Here is a 23,496-nt window from a genome sequence, read left to right on the forward strand (position 1 = left end):
GAGTTGAATTACATGCATTTCATGCAACTTTAAAAATAATTTTATTGCTTAGGAGTCTGATACAATACCCATTCCAGTTAGTGGAAATGCATTGCCCTGGAAGAACTTTATTTTTTATGCCTACAAGATCGGACAATGTTGAATTAGTTCCACATGGTATTCTTAAAAGGAAAAATAAGATCTGTCTTCTTCAACCTGTTCCTGTAAATGCTTAATTAGTATAAGAAGTCCTTCTCCTTTCAGTGGGACATATTTTATGTGAGCAAGAAATACAACTTTCAGGCTTCTTTTTTTTATATAAACTATATTTTTAAAAAATTCCTAAGGGAACTGTGCTATTAGAATCATAGAATGTTAAAGGTTGAAACAGACCTCCAAGATCATCAAGTCCAACCTTTTCCAAAGCACCACCTTGTCAACTAGAACATGGCACTGAGTGCCATGTCTAGTCATTTCATGAACCCCTCCAGGGATGGTGACTTCACCACCTCTCTGAACAACTCGTTCCAATGCTTAACCACCCTCTCAGTGAAGAAATTGTTCCTGATACCCAACCTGAACCTCCCCTGATGCAGCTTGAGGCCATTTCCTTTTGTCCTGACATTAGCTGCCTGTGAGAGGGGACTGACCTTCACCTTGCTTTTTTCAGGAGGTCTTCCCTGAGCCATCAGTAGGAATTTTGTCAAGTTATGTACTAATCAGTGTCTGCCCTTTTAAGCTCTTTCTGATCATTTAATGACAATGTAAATTGTATTTGTGTATAAATTCATAATGATGATTCTGAGCCAATTTTTCATTATTGGAGTTTAAGAATATCGTGTACATACATTTAGGTAAGTGTAAAAGGAAGGCCAGATATTTTGTGGTTGAATTTTAACTGTATCAGGTGGACTACAGATTGATTTTGTCTGTGCTCCACATTATGTATAGCCTTGTTTTAGTTTATAAGTAACTTCGGATATCACAAAACATGCTCTGTTAAGTTCTGTGGCCAAACATTTGATTTGTTTTGTTTTGTTCCAGATGGATATCCCAGAAATGAAATTGAATACAAATGGAAGAAAACCTCTGTTGAAGTGGCAGATCCAAAATACTGGAGATTGTATCAGTTTGCATTTGTAGGGTTACGAAATACAACTGAAATTTCTCATACCTTGTCTGGTAAGGCAAAGTGTTAATTTTTATTTCATGCAAGATCTATGTAGAACAAGACTAACAGATGAATAGACAATTGAAAACCATATTAAATACAATGTAATTTTTTTAATTTTTAGGTGATTATATTATTATGACAATCTTCTTTGATCTCAGCAGACGTATGGGATATTTTACCATTCAGACATACATTCCTTGTATACTCACAGTTGTTCTTTCATGGGTGTCATTTTGGATCAATAAGGATGCAGTTCCTGCAAGGACTTCTCTGGGTAAGAATGTCTTTTTTCAGCCTTGAAGGAACTGGTACTCCCCAAGAACACAAATTGCAACATGGTGTAAATTAACCACAATTTATTCCCCTTTGGATTATGACCATTGGTAATTCTTTCTCTTGAATTGCAAGATTGGGAGTAGGAGAACCCTGCTACAGCTGCACAGCAGGGCTTGAGAAGGGAATGTTAAGCACAAAAAAGCTGATCCAAGCCTTGTGGATCTGCTGTTGTTCATACAAATGCATTTTTTTCTCCTTTATGTTCTTTTTTTCATCTCCAGGGACTGCAACATGGCAATCATTAGTCTGACAAGTATGACTAAACTTCACTTAGTATCATGGAAGAAATGATGTCATTACTACATGAGAAAAAATTGTAAAAATCTGATTTTGTTTCTTCTTTTTTTTTTTTTAGGTTTTTATGTTGTTGTTGTTCTAATAATAGAAGTAATTCAGTTATTCTTTTAAGTGCAGGATGGGACAGCCAATTTGCAACTAAACTTGCACTTCAAGCAATTAAGTGTGTAACACAAAAACTGACTCACTGTCCTGCTTTTACTACATCCAGTACTGAAGTGTATTGCAAGTTCTGCTACAGAGATAGTTCTCTGTTCATGTCATTTGGCTCACCTGTTAGCATAGTGTCAATCTCCTAAGTTTGAGTGTTTAGGATTCATGTGGTGGCTTGGAGAAAAGTTGTAGTCCCAACATAAGGCATGATAGACAGGGCTGCATGGAGTGCACAGGACACACACCAGCAACTTTGAGCTTAGCAGTGACAGATGCTTGTAGTAAAACTGGTGACAGCAGTATGACCTATTTTAGGCAAAAGATCAAGAGCTGGGAGTGTGCCTTAGGAAGCGAGAGATGGGAGTTAATTTTGTCATCAGTTATAGCATTGTGAACACACCATTCCCACCTTACAGGATCATTTACTATCAGGAAGGTGAGTTAAGGTTTTAAGTCCCTGCCTTTCCCACTGAAACTGGACCACCTGCAAGTCTGCAAGATTAATGAGTCAAGAAAGAAAGTAAGCAAAATTAAGCATGGCTTAGTAGCCTAATGAAAAGGTAAGGGTAGAATATCCAAGTCTTGAATCCTAACTTTATGTTATTTAAAAGTGCTGCAAAGTTTAATAAAAGCCTAAAGTATTGAATAAATAAGTGAAACTAACTTTTGATAGTTTTAGGCCTTGACTTAGAAATCTTTATCAGATTTCTTTGACTGACTAATCATTGGACATCTTTGTGAATTCTGACTAGCTATGAGACAATATCTATAACAGGAAAAACTACTGTATTGGTATCCTGCTAATTCTGTATCCAGTTTGTTCTTTTTACAGAGTACTTTTTATATGCCATGAACCTAGAAAATTTGCCTTTGATGTGGTGGTTAAGCTGAAGTTTTCGAGCTCCCACTTCAGCAGTACTAACCTTCATCTACTTGAGATGAACTACAAACGTTTGCAATATCTTATTTACAGCTCTCTGAGCTCCTTTTGTATGAACATGCAAAAGCCATCGTTTGATAGATTGTAGGATGACTTTTCTCACATGCAAATGTGCTGGTGAAGGAGAAAGAGAGTACTTCTCAAGTAGACACAATTTTATGGAAAAAGATTGAGAAATTAAAGGAAGAAAGCCAAAACTAAGCAAGGTCTATTGTGGCATGTAGCTGTCGTGCTGTGGAAAATTTGTTCCCTGTGACAGCGCCCTTATATGCCTTTCACATAGCAGAGAGAGCTGGAAAAAAACATGTTCTTTTTGTTCTCTCAGGAGAGAAGGTGGTACAGGGAATGGTGGGTGCAACTTCCCACCTGCAGGCTGCTGTGCTGGAGTCTGCTACACCGAAAAGGCTTGGGCCTTTTTCTTCCATATGTGTTGAAAGATCTGGACAGATTTCAGTTTTCGAAAGCTAAGGATTTGAGATGAGTAAAGGTTTTTAGACATTTAAACATACAGTAATGCCTAATTGATTTTCAGTAGTATCTAGTGTGAGTGAAGCACTTTTGGAGAACTCTGTGGTGATGTGTTTGCTGTTTTAGGTGTGTAGTTTCACTGGGAAATGTGTTGCAAAGTCACTACTGCCTTCCTGCTGGAGCAGCAGACTGTAGCAACCATTGATTGCGTGCTATGATGTATAAACCATAGACAGCCTTAGACTGGTGTAACACAATTTTTAATAATCCTGTGCATGTAAATAACAAATTGTTTGTGTGTTCAAGTATTGCTCTCCAAAGGAAAGGTCACATATTAATTTTGGACTATGATGAAAAAGGCTTTGTCTCTGCCTGAACCATCAAATATAAGAAAGTGTTAACACAGTATAAATGCTAAACCAGTGAAGAGTTGTATAGTTGAGATTTTGAACATGTTGCTATTGAAGCCAGCTGGTTCTTTTATTAACTTGCATGCAAGTGAATCAAGGCAAACATTTTCTACGGCTTCAGACAGAGTATTGAAAACATATCTAATAACTTAAGAGTATGAGACCACAAAGACCATGAGAGTCACCTAATTTGATCTGCTACGTGTCAGAAGCAAACAATTGAAAACATAATCCATTTTTCTTACGTTTACCAGAAGTTTAAATTATTAAAAATTAATACACCTTTTTTCCTGAATGCACCCTTTTTTACATTTTAATCTTTAAAGTGCTAAAGTTCTTTCTTGTGTTTATAATATGTATTCTTATTTTCACCTGTTTTTCTATTGTATTTGTTTTATATGTGCATTTTAGGGCAGATTTATAAAATTACACAAACATTATCAGTGTCACTGTTTATTCAATGAGTGTCAAACACAGGAGAGGTTTAAAGGGGAGGTGAAACGTGCTGCCTTCTCTATGATCCCATGGCGGCTGTTGGATCCACACGGAATGGCTTCCTGCAATAGCATTAATGCATGTGGTGTGATCCATGGTGAACCCTGCTGTGGCTCAGTTCCTATGTGCTTCATCAATTTAATGATTTTTTTTTCTCATAATATGATTGCATTAGTTATACTTTTCCCTCTTCCTGTCTTTTTCTTTCTTTCTTTCTTTCTCAAACAGGCATCACAACGGTGCTGACTATGACAACACTGAGTACAATTGCTAGGAAGTCACTTCCAAAGGTTTCTTACGTGACAGCAATGGACCTTTTTGTTTCAGTTTGCTTCATTTTTGTGTTTGCTGCCTTGATGGAGTATGGCACCTTGCATTACTTTACCAGCAACAGAAAAGGGGACAAAGGAAAAGAAAAGAAGACAAAATCTAAGCCATCAGTAAGTTTAGTCAAACAAGAAAAAAAAAAGTAATACAATACTTTTTATTGTAGCACTCATTTTTAAGAGGCTGATTCTTAAGTAGAAAAGCTAATGTTAAAAAATAATTAACACTAATATTTATTTTATTATTTCTTTACAGCTGGGGGCTTGTACTAATTTTCTGTTAATACTGCTGATGAAGAAAGGATTTAGATCGTTTCAGTCTTATGTGAATGAAAACCCATCAGCATAAGATAGAGAGGGGTTTGAGGTAATACTCCATGCCCTTGGTCATTTTAGAGCTGCCCGTGGAGTGTGTGCTCGTGGAGATTGTTCTGTCTGGGCAGTGCTTCTGAAAGCAGCACCTGGCAGAGAACCATAGATAAGACTGTAGCAGTAAAGATAATGTAAATGGACTGAAGGTGTGAGGATTACTTTGGATCTGCATCATCTAACTTCACAAAGCTTTGCAAAGTGAAAAAGGCTTATTATTGGTCAGTATTCTGACATCCTTGCAATACAGAAATTCTACCTTAACTCTTTTAAATATGCTTCCATGTTTCTTTTTGGTTAAATAAGTCTTCTGCTTTTACAAGTTGATGTTCATATGGTGTGAATCCTCACATAGCTCAGAATCAAGCATCATGCAATTTTAAGAGGCTTTCTGTTTTTATAGTAAGAATACTGGAATTTCTAAAGAATCTTATCTTTGGGAGCCAGTACAAATATTTAAAGATAGTGTTTAAATGAAGAAAACATTGGTGTCCATTAAATAGCTTATTCATTTGAATGTTAGTCCTAATATCTGATGATTGATTTTTGCTCTCTCATGGAGAGAGCAAAAAAGACAATGTTATAAAGCCCCCTTCCAGACCCTTTCCATCAAAGGAAGCAGAAGCATAGCTGAGTCATAATACCAATTGTTATTTCTAGATGAAGACCAAATACTACCTGTGTAAGATGAAACAGAAATTTATATGAAATTACAGAAGCCCAGATAGGGAAATACAAAACTCCTATTGTGAACCATATGCATTCTGTAACTTGTGTTGGGAAGAACTGGTGTATGTATTCTGAGCCACACTGTTGCAGGAGATTGTCTTATGGGGGCACTGTGGGGCTGGTAGGGCTTAATGCCAGGGAAATGGGAGCTCTTAGGTTTCATATGGTGAACTGGTCCAAGTGGAGCTGTGTATTTACGACCAGGCCAGTGGTGAAGGGTTAATACTGCCTTGTGCTGCCTTGTCCGACATTGCTGTCATCCTCAGGGAATCCAGCACAGCCAAGAGAACTGGAAAATGTAAACTTCAAACTTTCTTCCTCTCAGTGGTAGAAACAAATGTGAGCACAATGGAAGGGGCAGAACACAAGCTTTGGCAAGGGCCACAACTGAGCAATGAGGGTGAAAGGTAATACAGGCTGAAGACTGGGTGTTTCCCAGTGTTAGCACAGCAGATTCCATTTCAAGTTGCTGTTGCAATGATGTCTCAATGACGCTTAGTGAACATGGAGCTGAATAGGTCTATTCTCAGCGTGCACAATGCAGAGAAGAGGAAGATGGGAGGAAGCACTGCTTTATTCAAACCAGGGAGATATTAAAGATCAGTTGCTGACAGCCAAAAGACATTAAAGTAGTTTGCAAGTATGCTCATCTGAATGGAGTAACACTTTCCAAAATCTGGTCACACATCAGCCATTTATGCAATAATCTATCAAGCACTTTGAGATTTTCAGTGCATATGAAAATTTAAAATGATGAGATAGAAACTATGAAACTTACTGAATAAATATCTGAAGTTTATACTAAAATTAAAATTAGCAATATAATGCTCTTAACACTGTTCAGTTGTGTTTTACTGGGTTCTTAAAGCATGCTTTTTGTTTCTAAGTAGCTAAAAAACATCTTTTCACACAGAATTCTTTAAACACGTTCCATCATGTTATGGCTATAAGACCATATTAGATAAAGAGATTACTCTAAAAAAAAAAAGAATTAAATTTAATGTACTTAGATACAAGGATTTGATAAACAGGGGGGTTTGGTGATGTTTTATAAAAATTTTCTGTTCGAAGTAAAACAAATAAAGAAGCCATCTGATTAGTTAATGGGAATTCATACAATGACAAATCCTCTTTGTTTTCTTTTTTTCTCCCCACTTTTTTTTTTGTCAAAGACTTCTTTTTTTTTCTCTTTTAGTTATGGATATGTAACTCATAAAATAACAGTTTAAATAAAAAAGTCAGTTTAATTCCTTCTGAAAAGTTCTCATTTACAGGTTTTTTTCTTGGAAAACTTGCCTTGCAGGGATCTATTTCTACTGCAAAATGCAATAAAAGCTTATTATTCCAGGAATTGATGCCAATAAGGCACAGTAAATGATCTTGTGAAAAAAATTGTGAGATTTTGCAAATTTTATATTAGAACATATGTGTTGTCATCATTCAAGAAAGGTAGTATGAATTGGCTTATACAAGTCCACATTAGTAAAGATACTGAGTTTGGGCAGGAACGATTAAATTTAATCAGTTGTGTATCTTGTTCTGATCATCATTTCAGCTGCAGTGAATGTTCACCTGAGCTGTGATCTCCACAGACAATGGCTTTCTTTTGAACACGTATTAGTGTTACTGCAGAATGTTTTGGGTTTTATTCTGTCCGAGTGGATTATAAATGCTTGTCACAATACATGGAGTTTTTGTCTGCAATGTCAGTAGACATGTACATAAAAATCAACATGTACTACTTACTGTATCTATATGTTGTGGGCATTTTGTTGAGATTTTTTAAGTCTCTGCCAATTGACATATAGTCATTTTCTTGTGAAGTCTTTTTCCCTCTTTTCTTTCACATTGCATCTTACACCCACTTTCTGTATTTCCTGTAGGTAGATAAGCCTATAGAATGGCTGTGTCTGCCACTCTCAAGCCACCTTTTCAAACTTGTAATTCAGTAGCCACCTTGCAGTCTGTGCTGGTGACATGAGCAGTGAAAAGCAGTACTGTGATTTTTTTCCTCCTTCCATGGTGTTTCTGTGTTGGGGATTCCTGTTTTACTCCACTAGCTGAAACAACTCATGCCATGAATCTTACATGGGCAGAACCAAGTCCAAAGATCCAGCAATGCCAGAGTAGGTGTGAATCAAGAATAAGCATCTTTCCCTATTTATCTTCAACAGAATAATCATTTTCTTAAGTTAAAAAAAAATGAATTTATTTTTATAAAACTAAGCCCTGTTTGCAATGCCTCAAATTAGGATAGAAGCATGTAACTCCTGTTTGTTAGCACTGACAGTATTTTATCATAACTGAAAAGAATAATGAGGTCTTTTTGGGATGATAATTAGCTCCCTAGGTCATCATGTCTAATAAGTGTTGAAACAGCAGTCTGTGTGAAACTTTCTCTGGTAAAGACGCTTATTAAATAAAGCTGTTTGAAAACATGATGGATACTGCACTGCATTAATATTATCCCTTGGGATGTTGGGTAAAATGCCCAGGCAGCAATAGGATGCCTCCTTAACAATGTATTGAGATCTGTGTACTGGCCAAAGTAATTCTCAGGAAGTGGGACAACAGGACTCTAAAGCATATCAAGAAGCTAAATTATGTGACTTTCCACTTTTCATATGCTTTCATGTGTTTGCATTGCCTATAATGTATGATTTGTTAAGAGAACTTATTCTTTACATTTAAATACCCAGTTAGATCTTCTCACTGCATCCTTTCCTGCTGTATTTATTCCTTACATGACAAAATATGAAGCTGGTAGAAAAGAGAGAGACAGGGTAAGAGTGGTGTTAATGTAACCCCTCTCTTTGGTTGGAAGATCAGAGGTGCCAAAGGTGGAGCAGTGGGGAGGGAAGTTGAAAGAAAGAGGATTATGAAGTAGTTTGAAAAGGCCATGAGATTTAGAAAGAGGAAAAAAAAAAGGACAGATTGAGAGAGAATGTCTTCTGAAATATTCAGGAAAACAAGGATGGTGAGTAAAGAACTGTGTAGAAACAAAATAATAAAAGGAGAAAGGTGGATTGTGTTAGTGTAAGTTAAAGGAAGATGAAAAGGCAAAAGTCACAAGAAAGGGATATATAGTAGCACTAGTACATATATGTCCTAGTCAACAAGGCACCTAGATTTTTTTTTGTGGGAATTACTAACATCTATTACACTGTTTTTGTCAGATTGCAAGAAGGTTGTTATGCCCATAGAAAAGGAAAGTAAGAATTAAGAGCTGAATTAATAATTTTCTGTGCCTTGAGTGACATTCTCCTAAAGGAGTCATGTCTTGGATTATAAAGGTAGGGTGCACTGTTTAGGGATTTAACATCAGAGAGTTAGATGATGTAGCCATATGTGTTTTAGTCCATAAACTTCACCAGTAATGTGGTACTAATTCCATTAACTTTTTTCTTTTTGTGAAAATGTAGTTTGCAGAAACACATCCAGTCTCATTCTAAAGATTCCAAATGATGGGAGGATCATCACTCCTTTGGTAGTGATGATTATAAACTGATTGCGGACTTGGTTGTGACCCAGTTGTCAAGCAGTGACTCAGAATGTTTGTCTGTGTTGTATAGATGGGATCAGCTAACCCTGTCTGTGTAACTAATTATCTACTATTCCCAAATCCCAGCACAACCCAATTTTCACTGTGGCAGGTGAAAATCATTCATGATCTTTTGCCTTCATGAGCTAATTATATACAGCAGTTCATAATCTGCTACGCTCCTCAAACTGTTTTCTTTAATACTAAAACTTTTATATATTAGAATTTCTGTATATTGTACTGAGGGTGATTATATTGCTGTGGAAAGCCCATGGAATTATTTAGTGTGAGCATAAAACCCCACAATGCTGTATTTTTCTTTTTTCCTTTTCTTAAGAAACCACCTGCAATCGCTGTTCGACCTGGATCAACACTAATTCCAATTAATAACATTAATCATCTCCCTGAACGTGATGATGGTTATGGATATGAGTGCCTTGAAGGAAAAGACTGTGCTAGCTTCTTTTGTTGTTTTGAAGACTGCCGCACAGGATCGTGGCGAGAAGGAAGAATACACATTCGTATTGCAAAAATTGACTCCTATTCTCGAATCTTCTTTCCAACTGCATTTGCGTTGTTCAATCTTGTTTATTGGATTGGCTATCTTTATCTCTAAGTTTCAGATTTGACAAACTCAGAAAAAAAATGCTAAGGAATAGTCATTAATACTTTTAAGTGTGTAATCAAAGATTAGAGCTGGTCCAAAATTACTTAAATTGTTGCTTTAAAAATTTGAAACAATGAGAGGAAATGTGATGATGTAGTCTCCCTCTTGTGCTCAACTGTACAACTGATATTGGTATTTTGAAGAGAAAATTTCAAAATAAATATCCCTAAGATTTATCTTTCCTGAACACATATACAACAAGTTTTTTCCAGCTCTAAGAAAATGCAGAGTCAAGAGGCTATGTTATTTCACTGGACAGTTCTAAATAAGCTTTCAATTTTAATCCTAAATGATAATGCGGAAGGATTTTGTAGCATCTCTTACACCTTTATAAAGAAAGCCTTAATAAAAAGGGATTAGTTACTCTCATCCATTTCATTGATAAGGTGATGATTTTATTAATCCCTGGTTTAAAAAAGTTGAATTATAACATCTCTCTTTTCAACCAGCCATTTGTTCTCTGCATATGTTAAAAAGTGTGATTAATTCATCATTAATCAATTCAGATTTATTCAGAATACAGATATTAGAGCAGCAAGAAATGGAGATATCAATAAACCCAAGGGTAGTTCTGAGCTTGTCATATCCTGACCATTGATACAGGTGTTTGTCTTTCAACCTTAGATTTACGTTTATGTCTGTGCTTTGTCTCCTGTTACTTCACTGTTGTGAGTTCCCCAAAGTTGTCCAAGAGGGCTACAACTTTCAAAAATCCTTACCCAGCTGTCATTTCTTGCTCATTTTGTGGAAAACAGATTGATGTTTGCTGAGATTCTGGCCATTAAACATAATGCTCTTCACATTCTCTCATTTGTCTAATTCATACTCTGTGCCAGAGAAAAATTCGTATCTCTACCATTGGCAGAATCTGTATCATCAGAGTTTGGAAAATCTGTAACAGTTCTATAGTCATTGTACTCAAAGCCACTGTGTTAAATCTCCAGTCCTAAGAGTGTAGTGTGTGATCTGCTCCACTGTGCATATAGTATGATTTTGTAGATTGGATTTGTTACTTCATACGCTGCTCACTGAGCCAAAGCCAAGTAGTATTAATTTACTGAACCTGTGATATGGCTTGCTGGATAATTACCTTCATTATATTTGTTTGTTTCTAATGGAAAAGAAATTTTGTGGAGGGGAAGTTAAAATAATCCTTATGGATTGCAGAACCTTCTCCAAGATGGGATGCATCCCCTCAAAAAAAAATTGTAGGACTAGTTCTCCGTCCTTTCTGTGGTCAGAGCTTTTGATCACTTCGGTAGCAATTGTTCAGTAGCAGCTTTTCTGGACTGACTTCTTAGTGTTGACATGATTAACAGCTCAGAATAGAAAATGTTTCATGAAGAGCCCCCTCCCAATATTTCTGTTAGATTTCATCCATCCTCTGAATTTCTCGGAAAAGATTACTGTATTTTTGTATTCTAGTTGGTACCAAGCATAATAAGATATGATATGCAAGATGCATTTCAGAGGAAATGTTACTGTGGTGTTCAGTGCCAAAGTTTAATGGAGAATGCAAGACTGTGTGGACTCATACTGGAAGGAAGTGTGGAAGAAGATCCAATTTTAATGAAAACTTTATTTCAGTATTTAGCTTATGAAATATAAGAGTGGTTGAGAGAATTGAGGATGGTTGACACTGTTTGTTGGGTGACCTTTCTGGGTACCAACTTCTGACTATCGACTGAGCGTAGAAGAGAGACATCATTAACAACACTGATTTGCTATAATTTACTGGGTTATTTTAGAGTATTGTTTTCAGAAAATACAGTACAGTGGAAACATGTCAGTTTTGATTCCATAATGTAGGTTGACGCTTTTTGACAGCACACTAAAGACATTCCTCTGTAGGAGGGATAAAGGTGGCTTCAGCAGCATGTTGGATGTGTACTTGAAAAGCAGTCAGCTTGCTATACAATACAAGGCACAGATTTTGTGAGCCCCTGAGTTTCATTAATTCACCTTTAAACAAAAGAAACTTGAAAGAACTTGGCACTTCACAAGGGGAAACACAAATTTCACACTCTGCTCTCCTCTGGCACATCTAGTTAGCTTTTTCTATTCATGTGGTTGTCAGTTGCCAATCAGCCTCCAGACTGAATTGGAGAACAGAAAACATCCAGAATTGGCAAGGGATGGATAAGAAGTCTTTCATCTCTAATTTTTATGAAACAATGTAATGGAGTATTAAACCTATTGAATGTTATGGCTGTTTGGCTTATGGTTACACTTACTTCTGTCTGTTGACAAACTTTTCTGTGTACTTCATTTGTTTCTGATGAAATAATTTTAGTTTCCCATAGTACTGTGAGTGCAAATAGAAATGGGAATGCAGTGAACTGTAACATGGCATGTAATAAATGTGTTATTTTAGTCCTCTGTGTTTTCTTTCTAATCTGCATGTAAACACTTGATTCCAAGGAATCTAAGTGACACTTAAAAGAATGGCAACGAACAGACAGTATAGTTACTTGAAATTAGATGCTGCAGTCACTTTTCAAACTTAATTGGATAAAAGTTTGTTTACTGTTAGCTGGGATCACGGTATTTTGGAGTCATATTATTCTGACCATAAGCACATGCTTAAACCTAATCCTAATCAGGACTGTTATTAGACCAGAATTCAGGAAAGTGAATAATGCTTATGTACTTTCATGAAGAGTGATACTATCATAAATTGATAACATTAACACATCCTTAATTTGCACTAATTTCAATAATGAGTGTTCACTAACTTAAATAATTGAACACTAAGGATGTGAGCCAGAGCCTTTGCAGAAAGAGATTTTTTCACTGAAAGAGAGAGACGTGGAAGAGAAATTGCCATAAAGGCAGAAAGGGGTAAAATGCTGGGAAAACTATTTTATACTGCACCTATCTTACACATCTCTTGAAATGTATTTTTCAAAAGAGACTTTTCCTTGGTATTTCTGTATTAGTGTTTCCCACTTGTGTGTTTTAGTAGTGAGTGCAGATCTGTGTGTTCTTTTTTGGTAAGGTTCTGTTTATGATTGTACCTTAGTGGCCTTCAGTGCATGTTTTTCATGTCTGAATGTATCTGTTTCATGTAGTGGCAGTGCAACCCAAGCATGAGCTCTGGGTAATGTGTTTCATATTCACATGTTGATGGGCTTCAAAGACTTTAACCTTATCCGGTTTTCTGACATTCAGAGATTTAGGATTGTGTAAGACTTTGAGGGAGAATCACTGCCAACATGTTTTTTATAATTTTCTGTTCTTTATTTGGTACTAAAACAGTTATTTAAGATTGATATATAAACTGTGCTTTGCAATTTGTGAACACTATTGACCTTACAGTTGAAAACTCAACAGAAGGAGTCTGGATTTAAATATCCATCTGCCTAAAGTAAAATATGTTTTAATTTTATCAGTCATCATTTCAGTTTATTGTTTCCAAATAGTTGAGAACTAGTGCAAATACAGTTTTTAAGACTAAATTTTTAATTTAATTATTTTTAAAATTTAATTTGTAGTTTCTCTCTTATACATTAAATGTCATCTTTTATTTCTGTGAAATAATACTGTATTTTTCAGTCATTATAATAGATACTGAAAATAGAAACTAATGTAGAATTACTCTGCTGAAAAGTGAAAAGCCAGAAATTACTTTGCTTCCATTCCTGAAAAATGTGGATGCTCTGATGACTGTGTTGGGGGGCAGGGGGAAGACTAACTGAAAAGAGATAGGAATAGTCTTCAGGCTGTAGGAAAGGCCTTTGCATTGGTTCATGCCATGGATCCAGGTGGTTCAAAGTGAGGAAGGGAATAGATCTGTCCATTCTTTTTTCAATGATCTCTAGTTTCTGCTTCATTTCTACTAGCAGCAGTTCTAATGCTGTGTTACCAAATGAATCAAAACCTGAAAAATTATTTTACTCTTTAGTAAGTTAATGTTTCAGCCACGTTGGTGGGTTCATCTGACTGAAGGTGCAAAACTATGACCAAATTTTGCTCTAAGACAGGTGATGGGAGCTTGAAGCTAGAGGCAAAAGGATACCTTCTTATAAGGGACATTTTTTCTTTAGTTGAGAATCTGCGCTGAAAACCAGTGAGAAAGAAAGGAAAAGATGGGATGAGGGAAAAATTGATGATGGTAGTGATCCTGGAATCAAGTTGCCTGGATCTGTGACTTGTGTTTAGTTAACAGATTTTTCACTGGCATTTATAATAATGCTCTTGATTTCCCTGCAACATAATTGAATTCTTTTAATATGAAAAAAATCCAGGAAAATACTGATCATTTCCTATACATTAATTACAGGCTGGCTGAGTAATAGAAAGTTGTCTTGAGTGATCATACTGGTGAAATGTCAGACTGAAAAACAGAGGTCTGGTTAAATCAGAAATACACTTTTTCCCCCTCCTTATTTTATTAATAATAAACTATTTTTAAAATTACTGAGTACTAATTCTGGGAAAGACCTATTTTCCATGTGTCTACACTGCTTTACGTTCTTTTCAGGGCTAAAACATTTGGGAATGGAAACCTGACTCAGACTGTGTTCTGTCACTGAGTCCCTATCTCCATCAGCGGGTGGGTAAGGTAGATTGTGATCATGTCAGGCATGGACTAGGATAGCTGATGTACTCCAGGAAGGTTGGTAACAGTTTATGGTTAAAAGGAAGGGTGATTTCTGCCAGAGACACTGTGATTTGAATCAGGGTACATGCTTCCCTTCAGAAGATGGGTATGTGCTGTGACTTCCAGAAGGATGGAAAAGCATCCCTGCACTGGAACAGTTTCATTGAGATGACTGTGCTGCTATGAGGCACTGAGGTACTCCCAATACAGAGTATAGAAGAGTTTTGGTTGCACTCCTGGGCAAGGTATCTAAATCTTGTCACAGGCCTCAGCATTGTGGTTCTTGAGCTGTCCTTTGGATCTGTTATGATGCTAGTCAAAAGTCAGTAAATAAACTTGATTTTACTTACTAGTAAATCTTACTGAGAAAGCCAGAGAGTGAGTGAAGGCTTTAAAAGAAATCTCAGGTGGCCCTTTGAGGCAGAAGATTGGCTGAAACTGAAATAGACCAAAGGATATAGCCCTTTTTACTGCAGATGTGTCTTGTGTGCTGGCATTATATTGTTTCTAAAAAAAAAGTGTAAAAGCTTCATGGTATTTTAAGGGGAAAAAAATATAAATTTCTCATTTCCCTTCCTACTTGCAAATCTTGCTTTGCCTGCGGATTTTGCTTATGGTGCACCAACATGACCTGAGCTGTGTGAGTTTGAGCCATGGGGGGTTGTAAGGCAGAAGACCTGTAAACTGTTCTACCTTGTTCTTTCTCAGTTCCTTTTCTTAGTCAAGAAAAGAGGTTCAGAAGAGTAGGCATATGGCATGTGTAAATGAGGACAATTTTGCTACTGACAACCAGGGGCTGAATCTCACTGTCTGACAGGATCAAGAGGGATGAGACTCTGCTTGCAGTAATAAGGCTTCTCTTTTGTAATAATTCTTTGTAGTAGCTACTTTTCCATACATCACTGCATGCCTACCTGAGACTCAAAAATTTTTCAGGTTGGAAGCAATTCTTTTATGTGTTTCTGGCTTCACAGAATGATCTTTGTCATCAGGGTGTGACCCTTGCTGAATTCAAAAGGAAGGGTTTCCTCTTGAAGTTTTCTTGTCCAGGCATTGCAGATAGGAGATGTCTTGCTGCCAAACATTGGAAAAGTGATTTTCAGTTGATCCTGCTGAGGGTGCAGACTGGCTTTGTAGGGTGACATTTGGATTCCTTTGTCATTTAGACTTGAGAAGATTGAATACTGCTAACAGCAATGACCAGTACTGTTTCCACAGAGGCAATTAGATACTTAAAAAATAAGCCTAAAGTTGTAACTGTGTGGAAAATGAGGATGAGTCATTATTTAACTTCAGATATATATTTCCCCTTGAATTGTTTTTTCTCCTTATGAAGATGGCATACAGGAACCTTTTGGCTTGTGAAATATACAGAAAACAGGTGATGGTCATTTTAACTTCTTTAACATTTAAACATTTTTAACATTTAAAGTCATCTTAGTCCCTCTGCCCACTGATGGCATAGGAGCAGTAACAATGACTGCTCAGATTTTCCAAGTCAGATAAATGTGGACATTTGTATATTCATAGGCCTGGTATTAGTGTAAAGTTGGTGTTCATGCTTTAGTCACTAAAAAAAACCTTAATGGTTTGCTCATCTTCACAATATCTTTTTAAATTCCCTTGTCCACTGTGAATGCTTTAACTTTCATCTGAACATGAAGAGTTGCATTATTTTACCTTTAAATATAGTTTAATTTGCTAGAGAATATATATATTTCTTTCAGTGAAAGTGAGGGATCAGAATCTGGCAATCTCATGGTGATTCTTATATTGAGAAATCTAATACTTGTTTTTAATTGCCATTTAAGTTAAACAAATAATACTGCTATAATTTGTATTTAACTTCACTAAAGTTTTATAAACAATTGCAATTTGTGACCTAAACCTAAACTTACATAGATATCCTTCAAAAATAACACTTGTTGATTTATTACGTGTCTTAGTGTATTGATTATATGGAGATTTCAGCATTCAAATGCACTCTTAATGCAAATCTCTGTCTTGGCATCTATAGTTCACGTAGTGTTTCAGTGACTCAGACTTCACCCCTTACTAGTACATCCTTTTTTTTCCCATTCAGTTTTTAAAAAATGCTGATATTTTTAACTGCCTAAGTGAACATTCATATAATACATTTAATTTGATAGTGTTTTGGCACCAGTGGACAATGTTGCAATATTATGCATCAGTGTTTCTTTTAAAATTTATTAATGCCCTTGTGGATAACTTACTGCAAGGAATATGGAACATTAAGAAAAGTTCAGTAATTCTCTGTGCGTCTTCTAAGGTTTATATTTAAAATACATGATATTGAAGCAAATTTATTCTTCCATTTCAGTTTTCCTTCCAGAAAACTTCTCAACTGGGCTAATATTATTTTTATAAGTGTGCTGGTATTTACAGTTCTACTCAGCTATTTGGTACTTTTCCAATAGCCTTGAAATGTACTCATCCACTATATTCAGTTACCTAGAAACATCAAGGTATCCTCACAGGCTTTTAATCTGATTAAGCCACGACTTCTTCAGCCTCTTTTAAAATACCATAATCTTTTGTGTGCAGTACCAAAACTAAAGCATTTTCAGGCATCACATTGATTGTTACCTGCTTCTCAGTTTTGGCAGTGTCGGTCTGCTTGGTTAGAGTGAAACATTGATATAATAATTTTTATATTTGACAACATTATTGATGAGCATGGCTGAAACAGAAGACTTCAGAGGTGATAAACGGATGATGCTCTTGGCTAAATCCCATATACAGCTAAGACTTTGCGAGTGTGATAGAAATTAAAATGGCAATGGCAATGACATATCTGTATGTAGACTAGAAAGCAAGATATGAAAACTTTTACATATACATCAGCTTCTGATTGTCATTTTAACAAGATTTCCACTCCCCCTGCCCCTAGATTTATGTTGTAGATGTGACCAAAAAAATCCTAAAAAATCCCACTTATATTTGCACAGTTAGAATGTAGGAGTGGTTCAGAAGCTTGAAATAATTAAGGCTCCATTTGATGACTATTGAGATTCATTTTTACTGAAGAAGAAAGAACACAAATGTTGTGGTTGAGATAAAAATTTATATCACTATAGTTGAATCCAAAAATATCCTGAGTTGATTTAATATATATATATATTAATCAACTCAGGATATTTTTTGATATATATATATATATATATATATATATATGTGCACACATATAAGTATATGCTTACGTAAAGGTAGGAGCAAATTTCAGTGCTGAGGAAGTTGCTGTGATTGCATTTGCAGAGCAGATGGATTCTGCTCTATATTTTCAGAACTCTATTGGTACCATGGTAAAAATTTGACTCGGAGTTTTAACATTTTTTAGTGTACCCTTAGTTTTTGGATGCCTCATTTTCTTTCATTCAGTTTAAGACATGAATAAAAAAGACCTGCTTTTCAGATGTTTAGCCCTTTTGTAAAAAATTATCTCTTGAGCTTTCTGTTTAAGACACTCCAAAAGTAAGTAACTAGGCATCACTGATAGTGTTTTAAATAAATTAGATTGCTATAAAATAGTGCAGAAAGTTCAAATATGGTTCAAGGCTAGAAATTTGTAGACTTTTGTGGGATTTTTTGCTTTTTTTTCTTAAGTTTCTTGAGATGTGGGGAGATGTCAATGCAAATGGAGAAATTTCACCCTATGGTTGGTTGGTTTTGTTTTGCTTTGTTTTCAGCAGTACAGCTCATGCAGAATAGTATGTCAGCTGCTAGAAGGTGATTTTATTGGAGGTCAAACGAGGCTTTGAAACTGATAACAGAAATAATGTCAACAGGCTCAGAAAGGAAGTGCCTGTGGTACTCATTATCAGAAGGGGATTGGTTGCATAAGGCTTTAGAAACATATTTTCTGAAGTAAGATTATGGGAGAGAGCTGGAGTATAAGGACTTCTAGAAAAACCAAAATCTCTGAAACCTCTCGCCAGGAGAAGACTGACAGTAGTTTGAAGGATAGGTTTTAGAGTTCATTACTCTACTGTGAATGTTAGTGTCTCTTGAATTTTCATGTAAATGTTGCACTAGTCCTTGTGCATTGAATGGAAATGTGCTTGCACCCTGGTGCATGATTCATACAGATGTTTCTGAGATGTAATCTGTAATCTTCTAAATGTAAAACTCTGAAAGCCATAGTCTTAAAAAATAAAATTAAATTAAACCCCCATCACTGAATAATGTGTTCTGTGCAAAATGAACAGATTAGATGTTTGTTCTCTGATGTCTCTTAAACTGACGAAAATCAAGAGAGTTTCAACACCGAACTTTGTAAAGCATTGTAATGCATTGTTTTTACTGTATCTGCTGTGAAGTTGATTAGTTACACTGTGAAAAAATAAATAGTGCCTGGCTACTTACTTGCATATATTATTTACTTTCTACATGCCACACATTCTTTTCTCTTTAAGACCATGATGATAATGGTCATTCTGGTTGTAAAGTAAGATACATGCAGGTATCCCCCAAAATGGCACAGTAGTAGAAAGAATTCAAAAATTCAAGAATTTTGGAGACAAGGATGCTGAAAATTTACAAAACCTCGTAGTGCTGCAGGTCAGCACCAGGTCTCAGGGAAAGGCAATTCCCACAGTCATCCAGGGCTTTTTATCTTCTCTGTGTCCTCCCCTGCCCTGTCCACCCTGAGGAGGCCCTGTATGTGTCTGTGAGAGTTCTAGCTTCCCATAATAAATTCTGAAAAGAGTAACTATTGCTACACTGGTGAAAATAGTTTCATACACTGCTTTGGTAGAGAAAAATGCCTTTATTTCATTTTTTCCCTTCCCCGCTTCTTTCCCCTCCTCTTTCCTTTCTTTGATAATAATGTAAATAGACCATTAATCATGTCATACATATAAAAATCTGTGGCTCAGATTCCACTTTGGTCAGCCACTGGGACCAGTTTTATAGCTAATGAAGATGTCCTGCTAGTTACTGCCAGGAGGAGTGGTCCCACACAACCCTTTCACTTCTGTCAACTCTGGTGCTTGGCTAATCTTGCTCTCTTTCCACTTCCAGAATGCCTCATGGCCATGATATGTGGCTCCCTCTTCTTTGTCCTGTCACTTTAGAAAAATTTGTAACACTCTATTAAATGTGCCACAGGTAAAGGAGCAGGGCTCATGCTGAAAGCAAATATCAAGGGGAACACTATTTTTCTCGAATACACTCTGTTCTTTGGCCTTACTGTCCCACTGGAGATGTAAGCCTGTAAGCATCACCTTCCTCATGTAGTCATTCCTACAAAATGTTTTTAATTCATTCTAAACTGAGTGTGGAAAGGTGATGAAGGAGGAATGCAGTCAACATAAAAACCCTGGGAAAGGGGTCAAAGACACTTTAAGCCTCTGATAGTTCTGGAAAATACCACAGATTTCTGCAGGATCTTTCACATCATTTTCAGATTAAAGTTAGGGATCCCAGCAATACCTACATTCCCTTTAGCATTGTATGTTCTTTTTTTCCCTGGTAACTACCTCTGATTGTCTTGCTAGGTGTTACTTTAATCGTTAAGGTTACCTAAGGTATAATAGAATCTATTTATCTTTTTTTTAATTTTCAAATTGTTGGTGCCCTGTTCGTTCTACAAAGAGTAAAAAGAACTGTGGTATTTCATAACACCAAACCTCTGAGTGCACAATGTTCTAAATGGCTTTTTAGGTCAGATTCAGACCTCCTAGCTTCCACAGCACTGAGGTAGCCGATGAATGAAAGAAGCAAAGCCTTTATGTACAGACTGTAAAGTAAAACCTGTCATCTGTATTTTTAAGGTAAACATTTTATATTATTATTGTCAATAGGGTGAATATCAGCAATGCATGCCTGCTAAAATGAATTCATTTCTCATGGAGCCAAAGTATATTATTTTCTACAAAACTGAGTCTGCTAAGACTTGAGGTGGCACAAGCCTTGGTGAATGAAATTACTAAATGTTCATGCCAGAACCAGAATAAGGAAGTAAATTTTTGAGAATTCCCAACTACTTTGTCTTACCAATATCTAATATTACTTTTTACTTTGTAAGAATTAGTAAACAAATGTAAAAATAAATAATTCTTAGTAAGATCCAATTTTATTATTTACTAATAGTATCTGCAGTAGAAATTGAAAAGGTCTTCTAAAGTGTGTACTAGGACCTCAAAGTGTGTGAATGAAACTTGTGGATAATAAAAAATCCTAGTCAAAAGAAGCAACTGCTACTTTTCAAACTAGTAGGTAAAGCTGTCCCTGCACTCCCTCTGCTCTAAGGTTTCTTGTGAGGGAATAAGCCAGTCCATGTGCCCCGAGACTGCCAACAGAGCTTTCCTTGGTAAGGGTGACGTCAGTGATGCTCTCACCTCCTTTGGGAAGGGGACTGTGAGCACTAATTCATTCCACACAGGCCAGGGAGCAATCAGCATATGGTAACAGCTTTCAAACCTGACTAGGTACATACTGGCAACTGGAAATTGTCATGATTGGTTGTCTGTCCCTGGGGGAATTCTGGCAGGTCAGGTGCTGCTTTTCTGTTTCTCATGTATTCCCTCCTGTGAGGAACACCACCAGAGGTTTCTTTATTCTTTCTCTTTGTTTCAAGCATTGGCTTCCAGTTTATCATAACTTTCCTCAGTAAATCTGGTTCTTGGTTTTTATCTTGCATTACAAATCACTGTGTTTCCTAAACTTCCACTACACTGTCCATCCTTTACCTGTTTCTGCATCTTTGTTTTCTTAGTTGTGGGTTAATTTACACGTTCATAGATGAGAATTGTGGAAGGTGAAATATATCACAGTGAAAGTGATGCTGTCACACATACTACCAGCAGTCTGATGATGCAGTGTTTCAGCCTCCTGCTGTCTGAAGAACTCCTCAGAGACTTTTGTCATCATCATTTTTATCATTTGATAAGGAATGGTTAATAAGTCATAGATCTTAGCACTCTCTGAAGGACGTCATGAGACAAAAAGGACCAAGCATCCTTGAGACTGATTTTTTTGCGTTGTTTGTTACATGGCCCTGATGTTGAGGTCAGTGAGTTCTCAGCAGCAGTGCATCCAAAGCTGCTTGGGTTCCTGAATGCATTTTCCCTATGATGTTTAGATACCCGAACTGGCAAAGTTACTTCACTAAGCTTCCTACCAACAATGGCTAAAAAAATATGGATACCTACTGATACCTCGGCATTGACCTTATTCACCTGCTCCTAACTTATTTACCATAGAGACCACTACAAGAAGCTCTAGCTAAAAATTGATGATAAGGGCTGTGCTCAGAGCATGAATCAATGGTTAGATATGAGCCTTAAGACTTGGAATCTAAGGTTCTCCTTTTCTATACTGACACTGAATCTGCATGACTTAAATATTTTGTTTTATTTGAGACAAGTTGTTTCCCTGTGCCTCAGTTTCTATCCATAAGATGTCAATAATGCTACTCATGAATCCATTAAAATTAACACTGAATTAATTAAGGCAAAGTACTCAGCTTTTTTAAAGAAGAACCTGACAGGGAACTGAAACAAATGTTTTTGACCTTCAGTTCTGGGAAGGAAATATATGCATCTCCTTAGTCAGAACTATACTGATTAAGTAGACAGGTGATGGTTCTGTCCTTGGAACTTCCCTACTAATATAAATATTTTTTACAGAAATATTAAAAGGTAAATAAAACAGTCGTTAATGAAGACAGATCCTTATAACTTAGCAATCAGGCTTCACCTCAGGAAGTAACCAAGGAGCAGATCTCTCTGGCAAGTAAATTCTAAATCTGAAATCTTTCTGGAAAGAGGTGTGAAACTAGGAGCTGTGATATCTTTCTGCTGTTATTAATGATAATACACCATAGCAATTTTATCCTGCTTATCTGTTGACTGTTTTGGGTCTGTTGCTGATAAGAACAGGCTGTCTTAATACTGGTTTTATTTGTAGTTTGTCCTACAGGCAGTATTAGAAGACTTAAGACCTTCATAGTTGGAGTAAATTAAGTTGTAGTCACAAGTACAGTTCAGCACTGCCTAAGGTCTGAACAAGTGGGAAAAAAATCTGTCAGAGAATAAATAAAGTTAATAACAAAGTTTAGTCTGTGTAGTAATACTGCTAATCTAATTTTATTTAAAAGTTGACAGGACCAGAGTCTGAGTGAAAGGCAGTATTGCTCCTCTGCAATCAATAGAACTGATTTGTAGCTGCATGTCCAAAATTATTTTATAACTAAGAGCTGTATGTTCTGGCATGAGTGAGAAGTATCACCACTGTTTTGCAGCAAAGAAGTATTGGATTTGGAATTACAGCCTTCTCAGCACATAGCAAAGTCATAGTGAGATCACACAGTCATCGTTCAGACTGTCAGTGAGTGCCCAGCACTGCTCTCATCAGAAGCTGCTACTTGTTCCATGCAGACAGTTGCACAGAGTATGTAGGTTTGTGGCTTAACAACAGAGTCATCTCTACTGAACACTGAATTTGATTACCTGTAAGAGGGCTTTGAAATATTATTTGCTAAAATACCTTCATCCATGTAGCATTTGTTGAGTTAGAGATTTGTGGCTTCCTTCTGATAACACAGAGTGCTTTAAAATCCTAACATAATTATTTAATTAAATTGGAAAATCTTGTTACAGAAAACCTTCACATTTCCCAGAAGCAACAATGAAGATAAATGTGCATGTGTTATCATCACAGCATTCCAAAAAACACATTAAGGGAAGTGATACATCAAGGCTGACATGTCCTACAGACTGCTGGGGATTAGTGGTCAATAACTGGGCATCAGGGCGAGAAACATTCAGACAGCCATGTCTGATGCCCTCGCTGTCAGACAGAGTGCCCTGTAACAAAGGCAGCACTCAGAAACTTGCAAAAACTTGGATGTTGTGAAGATAAGTAGAAATTGTGTTTCTGGACTTTTCCCATGTATGGTCATGAGCCCTGGACCTGTCCGTGGGCCCCACTGCAAGACCATGCATGAGCTGTTGTGTCCTTCAGAAGAGCATCCCTGTGATGGGAAGG

General features: G+C 36.5%; 1 protein-coding gene across 5 annotated transcripts in view; it reads left to right on the forward strand.

Moving 5' to 3' along the window:
* GABRG1 (gamma-aminobutyric acid type A receptor subunit gamma1) overlaps positions 1-23,496 on the forward strand; it is an 81,430-nt gene that overhangs the window by 44,042 nt on the left and 13,892 nt on the right. For 2 of the 5 annotated variants that reach the window (XM_071556551.1, XM_071556554.1), the window contains 4 exons: positions 1,024-1,161; positions 1,275-1,427; positions 4,481-4,692; positions 9,555-10,684. In XM_071556551.1, coding sequence (XP_071412652.1) covers positions 1,024-1,161; positions 1,275-1,427; positions 4,481-4,692; positions 9,555-9,833 — 782 coding nt within the window. In that variant the 3' untranslated portion in view covers positions 9,834-10,684. Of the gene's footprint in view, positions 1-1,023; positions 1,162-1,274; positions 1,428-4,480; positions 4,693-4,834; positions 4,946-9,554; positions 10,685-23,496 lie in introns of those variants that run through there. The other 3 variants (XM_071556553.1, XM_071556552.1, XR_011697929.1) reach the window with 3 other exon arrangements.

Source organism: Pithys albifrons, chromosome 5 (genome assembly GCF_047495875.1).
Source record: "Pithys albifrons albifrons isolate INPA30051 chromosome 5, PitAlb_v1, whole genome shotgun sequence".
Classification (NCBI taxonomy): domain Eukaryota; kingdom Metazoa; phylum Chordata; class Aves; order Passeriformes; family Thamnophilidae; genus Pithys; species Pithys albifrons.